Source organism: Mastomys coucha, unplaced genomic scaffold (assembly GCF_008632895.1).
Source record: "Mastomys coucha isolate ucsf_1 unplaced genomic scaffold, UCSF_Mcou_1 pScaffold12, whole genome shotgun sequence".
NCBI lineage: Eukaryota > Metazoa > Chordata > Mammalia > Rodentia > Muridae > Mastomys > Mastomys coucha.
The window spans coordinates 78,681,227-78,690,370 of NW_022196894.1; the positions used below are offsets into that span (position 1 = coordinate 78,681,227).

The 9,144-nt window shown below is 32.2% G+C and overlaps 1 protein-coding gene across 2 annotated transcripts in view; it reads left to right on the forward strand.

Moving 5' to 3' along the window:
* Ncam2 (neural cell adhesion molecule 2) overlaps positions 1-9,144 on the forward strand; it is a 409,274-nt gene that overhangs the window by 323,618 nt on the left and 76,512 nt on the right. For both annotated transcript variants that reach the window (XM_031364293.1, XM_031364292.1), the window contains exon 12: positions 310-483. In XM_031364293.1, coding sequence (XP_031220153.1) covers positions 310-483 — 174 coding nt within the window. The remainder of the gene's footprint in view (positions 1-309; positions 484-9,144) is intronic.

Below are 9,144 nucleotides of genomic sequence, written 5' to 3' on the forward strand. Positions count from 1 at the left end.
AGAGAGAGAGAGAGAGGTAAAGTCTTAGTTGATTATCTTTAGTAAAATGCAATTTACAGAAAACGTAGAAGCAAATATTGGTTATAGCAATTGATTTCCCCATGGATTTTTTTCTTTTATATTGAATAGACATTCATGTCATTGTGCAAGGTTTATAACTGAAACTCATTAAGGAATATTTTATTACTCACTAAGTAATTCATTTCTAATTTAAACATATTAATTACTATTTTACTTTATTTCTAATTCTTGTAGCAAAATAAGTGTTAGTAGTATCCATCCTCACTGTCCAGGATGTTTTCTTCATAGATGTTCCCTCTAGTCCCCATGGAGTGAAGGTTATAGAGCTGTCACAGACCACAGCCAAGATCTCCTTCAATAAACCTGACTCCCATGGAGGTGTGCCTATTCATCACTATCAAGTGGATGTCAAAGAAGTGGCATCAGAAACCTGGAAGATAGTCCGCTCCCATGGAGTTCAAAGTGAGTTATTTATTTCAATATATAGTGAATAATAAGTCTGATATTGATGCACCTATATAAATAACTTATTTTTCTTCAGTTCTTTTCTTTTCATGCAGTCAGGTTGGGAAATCAGAGCCACTTTCTTATTTTACTTAAGAGTCACTTTAATGTAGAGCTGAAAATTTTCCTTGTTTTAGTTTTCAGAGAGTGAAGTTTTATTTTAAAGATTTGGGTATCAAACACTCAATTGTCTATAAGCCAGGTCAGGTATCTTATATTGTACTACATTTGCAGCTATTTAAGGCATCTACTTTAAGAAAAAGAGATAGATAAATTGATTTACTAAAGGAATGTTAAGAGAAAGTTTAATTGTATCTCGTCATGAAAAGACAGTTGCAGATGTAACACATGTGGAAAATGAATTCTCTATAATGTGTTCTTATTTTTATTTTCATATATAGGTCAGAATGAGATATCACAAAACAGTTAAATGGTCTCAGTACTTATCAAACCATTTATACAAATTCATAACCCTATTTAGTTTGTCTCTAACTTGTGATTTAAAAACACACATTTGAATAATAGAAGTTTCTATCTCAAGTTGTGCAATTAAAGGCATTTCTCATTTCAGTACAAGCCATCATTGAAATTAATAACAAATTACCTGTGTACATGCCAGTTAGATTATGAACCTCTAGTCAAAGTATAAAAGAGTGGGGATATCAGTACTCTCTACTTTTCTCTGTCAGATTTCTGACTTGACATTTTTGAAGTGTTGAAATACAATGACTGGAATATTCTGAACAGACAAAGGGTACATAACACAACATAGAAGGAAAATGAAATTGTACATATCTCATATCTGAATAGTTTCAATTTCTATAGGATTAACAAAGTGATATTTTGCAATAAAAATACAGAAATCTTGCAATTAATTGGTCATTGATCATTGACTTTACACATTTCATACTGTTACAAATAGGTGAGTGAATATTACTTCTTTAATTTTGGTAAGGTATTAGTTTAATCAAGAAAACTGGGAACTCCACAGTATTTCTCCAAATAGGAGCTTACTACAAATTCTATACTTGTGTTCTCACATCTAAATCGAAGGATGGTTACAGTTTGATTAAAACACAGATCATGCTCATTTCGGGTGGCAGTTCTTGCTACTGTCATTGTTTAAAGCTGATAGGTAAAACTTTTTAATTGCTTGGCTATTGGGGGAGGTTTTGTTTGTTTGTTTGTTTGTTTTGTTTTGTTTTTTGTTTTTGTTTTTTGAGACAGGGTTTCTCTGTGTAGCCCTGTAATCCAGCTGGCTTCGAACTCAGAAATCCACCTGCCTCTGCCTCCCAAGTGCTGGGATTAAAGGCAAGCACCAGCACTGTCTGCCTTTTTTTTTTTTAATAAATCACAGAGATCTCATCAAAATGTTTTGTTTGTTTGTTTGTTTGTTTATTTTGCTCTCCATTATCCAGTTGCCGTTACATAGATGGAGCTAGAACATTTAGTTATCCTCTGAACCTAGACCATTAACAGATTATGAAGAATGTCTAGAGGACAGTCTGACAATTGGACAATTGGTTGGCTTCAGCCAAGTATACAGTGGAAATATAACCATTGCAACTCCCCCAGCATACCTCAGGAACAAGGTCAAACCAAACACTGAGATAACAATAAACTAATTTTCAAAATATATTGACTTGTAAACAAATTGTGTATAATTATTATGACATTTTTTAAACAAATTATTTTTGTGTTTCAAGTGTTTCTAAATATTTAGAATGGGCCTTTACCACATCAAATTTGGCACTTTTGCTGGTATCAACCTTGTTCAGTTCATGTTGGAGTGTTCATATTTTTTGCTGCTTTATTTACGATTGTTAGGAAATGGAACTACCTGAGTGTACTACACCCAAGGAAAATATAATTGAATGTGATACATACAGACTATAAAGTGTTATTTGGTGGTAATAAAGAATGAAATAATCAAACTTGCAGGCAAATGGATAAAACTAGACAGGGAAGATTTGTAAAATTTCAAATTAATGAACTTCTGGAAACTTCTATTTTCCCTTCACATTTTGGATCATGTTCACTGTTGCGTAACTCCTACATTAGCAGTTTCCTGTGCTAATATGAATGGAAAACAAGTTAGCTTTATGGAGCATTAAGTGTATAAAAATTTGAATGTTTTTTCACGTTTATTCAATATGATAGATGCAGATAACAATCTTGAATAAATCCCTTTCCAAGTTTCATGATGTTTTTAGAAGTTTTATGTCATTTATATTTTAAGTCACTTTTTACCCGTGCAATCTTTGTTTTCTGAGAAATAGAAGGGATTTTTTGATTCTGTATCTTTTGTGTTTTGTCATGTCATACTGGTTGACCTATGCCTATCATATATGAGAAGATAAATGGGGTCAGGTATAGTGAGAAGCACAAACATTAACACACTAGGAAAAGCTGAAGTTATTTTACATAGTTAATCATTGTTCGACTTAACAAGCAATATTGTCATAATCCTAAAATAGAGGAAACATTTGCTGTAACTAAATGAATGATTCAACCTAGTTCTTTCTTTTATCCCTAAGTATGTGACAATTTAGTTCCTTCAGTTGGATTCTTGGAGTAAAAAATCAAATCATTTTAATCACAATCTCCAAATATCCTTAACTAGCAATATCTTAGACATACATAGGGAGAAAGAACCTCAGTGAAACCATTTGATTAGGCTGCATGCATTTCTAGGAATAATCAGATATATTGAAGGAGGATGGGATGGTTGTCAGGGGAGGGGGAAAACATGATACGGTCAGAAGATACAATTTCAATTAGGCAAAATATATTTTAGGATACATTGATAGCATGGATCACTGCTTAACAACATTAAATTTCAAACTAAATAATAATAGAGGTAGTATATCTAATAATACATATTGGGGAAGTAGGGAGAAAGGAACTGTAGGAATGACCAATAGTTTATGATATTGTGATGTTGATTTCATAGATGTCAACTTATCTAAAACTTCATCAGGCACATATAAAGTAATAAGAAATTTAGTTTATTTTTAACATATGACTCATTTTTGTTTCCTTTTAAAATGGTCCATCATGCCTTATAAATTATAACATTTTATAGGTATACTAATTGTGTTAGGAGCCAAATTTTCTTTTAATTCTCTCTTACTTTTCTAAATAACTTAATGATATACAATAAATTAACTCTAATTGTAAGGATCTTGAATCATTACTTATATGTTTCTTGTAAATTTATGTTGATTTCTTCAGAACGACATTAGTGAAGTTATTGAAGAATTCTCTATTTATCATATGTTCACACAAAAGAATTTAATAGATTGCTCTAGTATGTTGGTACACACTTATTATTTCATCTCTCAGGTTCTGAGTACTCTTCTCTTCCCTCTCTTCCTCTCTCTGTCTCTCTGTCTCTTCATCTTGCTCTCTCTCTCTCTCTCTCTCTCTCTCTCTCTCTCTCTCTCTCACACACACACACACACACACACACACACATACACACACAGTGCTTTCCCTGTCCTTTCTAAGCTCCAAATAAGAGTAGATCATATTGACTAGTTTTCTATTGTTCTTAGTTATATTGTTCTTAATTATATTATATTGTTGAAGAAAAATATCTTAATGTACATTTTAAGATACAGTATAGGGACATATTGTAAACAGTGAGTAATATTAACTTCACATTGTCATGGCCCAATAATCACTAATACATATTAAAAAATAACATGATACACCAATTCTTCAGTAAAGATTATGCTGACCTAAACAAGGAGCCCCTTTTACTGAAAGAGATGAGATTATTCCATAAGAACATCTATAGATGTCATCCTCCAGTAGCTGAAATGTTATAGTGGCATCAATCCGAGTCAGGGTACAACGCGTTTATCCTGCTGTGTTCCTTTAAAGCCATTTGTTTATACTCTCTCAGATCAACCTGAGTTTCATTTTTTAAAGGATAAGATTTCACTTTTACATAAACAATTTAAAATAATCAGTGTTTAGAGTTATCTCTAAACGTATACAAATTTACTACTCATAATGGTCCCTAGTACTTTAAAACTTGTTACAGGAATATTTTCTGTGATTACACTATTTCTAACATAAATGTGCCTGAAGGAAAAAGCTAGCCTTTTTAAACGTCTATATTTCATATGTTAAAGGAGAAATTGACTGTAAACGTCCTTCTGTCTGTGTTAAATGCAAGTGTAATAAACTCTTATGTACTTCAAGGGAAGGAGTGAAATGCAATCCACACTAATTCCCTATCTTCAGGGAAAGAGATTTTGTTCTAATTTGCATGTTATAAAGGACTTTCTCCTCATAAAATTCAAAACAAGAATATGTGGAACTGTTTTTATTGTACACATGATTTTGAAAAAGAGACTAAGTTTAGTTTTCAGGAAAGAGTGTGTGTGTGTGTGTGTGTGTGTGTGTGTTTGTGTGTGTGCACGTGCATGCGGGTTTAAGAACATATGTGCACACATTTTAAAATAAACCACATTGGTATGCATTTTCAGATTCTAACATAGGTAGTAAATTGTAAAATAATTTCATTAATAATTTCTCAGCTGTTACAAATGGTCTCACAAATTTTAAGGTGAAGATACAAACCTATACTCATTCTGTGTAGAACTTGGTCTCCTACACAGGGTGATATTGCGTATCAAATACCTTTCTACATTTCAGCAAAATTCATGATCTTTTTCTGTACTTATACAATCTTATTAATTAGAACAGCACTTTGAAGAAATAATGCTAATTTGTGTAGATACGTCATCTGTGATTGGTAAGAACCTGTGAATATGTTATAAATGCTGTGTAGAAATTTAATCCCCAGGAAGATGAGCAAGTCCATAGCTCCTTGAACTAGAAATAAAGAGCTCATCTCAACACTCCTTTTTAGAGTCCATGAAAAATTTAAAACTCCTCAGAATTATAGCATAAATATACTATCGAAATTTTTAGTGCCAGTAACTACTCCTTGTTGAGTGGACTATACCTATTACCTTGATAATGCATTCTTTGTTAGTACACTAAAATCCATCCTTACTAAATATCCTATATATTAAAAAAATTTAATAACCAGAACTTTAGATCTTTGATAGTTATGATCATGATTATTTATGATTTTTTATTACAGTAAATTTAAACAGTGAAAGTTTAAGGGAAATAAAGTACTTGCACTGCACAGTTATAGATTATATTGAAATTCCAGGGCCTTCTTTATGTACAGCCATTATACAAAATATCCATATGCTGTTTTGACATTCATGGTGAAAAATGTTTTCAGAAATGATGCTTTTCATACCTTTGCTTGGTTTCTACTCCCTGCCCCCACGCTTTACAAAACATAGAATGTACAGCTAAGGGAAGAGTTATAAGAAAGCAATAGAAATATTGTCTAAAGTGTCAGGATTGATCTGTTTGTGGAATATGCAGCTAAGGGAAGAGTTGTAAGAAAGCAATAGAAATATTCTCTTTAACGTGTCAGGATTGATCTGTTTGACAGTCACAGCAGGATGAGAGTAACTGAGAACAGAGAGCTGTGATGAGTTAAAGACACAGCATTCAGTTAGTGGCTTGTTAATAAGCTACGATTGTGACTACTTTTCCTTCAACATGTAACTACTTTGTCTCACTCTTGACAATGAGGGGTTATATATGTTTTCTTTAGTAGTTTGTTTATTATAAAAGTGTTCAAATAGCACAAAGTTTAAATAGCCACACATAATACATACATAACTGAATTTTTCATGGATGCATATATGTACATGTATGATAATTCATCATAAGTGTGTACATATCCATGGAAGTGAGTGCTTTGTTTGCCTTAGCATATTAACTTCTGCCTAATATTATGAGATCTGTGGTTATTTGTCCCATCCAAACCAGTCTTTTTATAGCTCTGACTGCTTTTACATTATTCTTTCTCACATGTTTACTTTAAATCAATTTTTCAAATATAGTTCTGTATGAGCTGTATATTTCATTTAGGCTTTGTAGCATTTTTATTGAACTTTATAGTAAAGTTTTTAACTTTATTTTTTTATAAATAATCTTTAACCTTATTTTATTATTTAACATATTTTAACAGATGTTTTCACTTTTGTCCATGAAGTTATTAATAGCCTTGCTTCTTCTTTTTTAGAGTATGAAATATGGATCATTGAACTCTACATTATCTCAGATTAATGAAACAGTTATTTATGTATAATTTGTTTATTTTCAGACAAGATTTGATTTGAAATTAACTTTTTCAGGTACTTACTGAGTTACCACCATTCTTATGTCAAATGAAACTGTAGGTTTTTTTCTAAGTCATTTGATAGTTTCTTACTCAGAGTTTCCAGAAAGACAATGCACTAATGCTTTGAGGGCTTAGCTTTCTAGATGAATAGAAATGAATAAAGATTCAAAATATAGGTATATGTTTCAGTTCTCCTTAAAATTAGCCCTTAGTGTTCCTACTATTCTCTCCTACTCTTCAGACCAAAAGAGAATTTGTGTCCATTTCATGACCCATATGCTGCCACTGGTTTGGTTTGCCTGGTAGTGGTGAAAAAAAGAAATGTTTGTGCCAGCAAACAAAACCTTCCTCGTTTTAAAAACATGAACTCATTAATGGAAATTTAATAATTTATGATAGGATGCAATAGTGAGTATATTCCATGACGCTGCTTCAAGTACTAAAAGGGTTTTTCTTCCCCAAAATTAATTTTTAAGAAAGAAATTAAAGCCAGCAATTTTCATGTGGAATTATGGCATGAGATCTCATGTTTGACTGCCACTTGTATACCATCTATACAGCTGCATTCATTCTGTGTTCCATAGCTTCATCTTCCTAAGATAAGTAGTCATTCCTCATAATTCTACAAATATTTATTTTATTTTTCTCAAATTTGCATACAATCCTGAATCCTATATTCATTTTAATTTATAGTTTAGCAGTATTTTTACCTCATATCTATAATCTTCAGATAGTTATATTTTCTCCCTGAAGCAAATATGAACTGAACACTTATGCATCAAGGATACCCACCAATACTTCCATTTAAGCAGACATGCAATAGCCTGTACACACAAGAATTAGACCTTATTAAAACTACTAAGGGTTTAAAACTTATTTTTACTATAATTTGAGTATAGAACAAGGAAGATCTATGTCCATTTAACAAAAACATAGCGAATTGACCTCTGGGTACTATGAGCTTCCAGTCATGTGTTCTTGGCTAGACTTTCAGGATTGGACATGCTTCCTCCTATGGAGCCAACCTTATTAAAATAAAATAAAATGAAACAAAGTAAAGCAGTTGGTTTACCCTTATGTCATTCCTGAATTTATGAGGTTCTCCAATGATAGTAATTAATATCACATCAGTTTTCTTTTGGAATTCTACAATGTATTATGAGATTAAAACATCATTGGAGGTGCCCAAGTTATATTCTAAAAATTTATTTTTTATATAAATATGTACATATGTATACACAGAAATGTACATACAGGAAACATGTTTCTGTTCTATTTAATCACTAAATTATTGAATGAAAGTAATATTTTATTGTACTAATAATCAGATACATGGGTATCTTCAGTATAAAAGTCAGTAAGAGTACAATGTTTGTGAACATTGGTATTTCATTTAGCCTAACTTGGTATGTCTAAACACAAGGTAAATTCCACATCCATACTTTGTTTTAGACTCTTAGAGATATGATTTGACTTTTTGAGAAGTTACTAACTCATAACTCTTATATATGTGAATACCTCCATAAGGTTCATATATGATTGGGCTCAAAATAATATGCATTTTTAATGCTGGGTTGAATTGGAAACTGAGATTTCAGGAATGTTAGGTAGCTTCCAAGAATAATAATTTTCAACTCTTAATAAAAACGTCCCTGAATTTCTTACTATTTCAAAAGATAGTGTTTCCCATGAAAAATGTAAACATTGTGATCTTTGAGCCTAAAAACTTGGGTTTACAGTTAGATTTGCTCCGTGTCGGGATCTGCCCTTATGCTCCTTTAGATGCAAACAGCTTTAAAACAGCAAGGGTTTCTGGAGTAAACACCTGTTCTATGGCTGTTCAGCAAACATCAAGTATTCAAATTTCTTAATAAATAGAAAATGAATAATGTAACAGAAACAGGTTGTACTTGCCCTTGTCATTAAGCAGGTGGTTAGTGCCATTATTTGCATATTCATAGGCTTGTTACACATTTTCCTTTTCTAGATATAGGGGAAATTAGCACACATTTGCCTTTGGAAACCAATTAGTATTAGTAATTTATTCACCTTCGCATTTTATTAAGCTCCTCTAAATGCAAGTGAATTTCATGAGGGAGAATTTGATGCTTTTTATATCTGCATTATAAATTGGTACAACAAATTAGATCGCATGATTTCTTCCCCAAACTCCACATAATCTTTCACTCAATCATTGTCTTTTTAAAATGAATGTGTTTGCCATCAGAGAGAAGAAAAACTTTCAGCAACACAGCTCCATCAAAATGTCCCAACTGAATGCCGGGCAGTGGCGGCACATGCCTTTAATCTCAGCACTTGGGGGAGGCAGAGGCAGGCAGACTTATGAGTTTAAGGCCAGCCTTGTCTACAAAGTGAGTTCCAGGACAGCC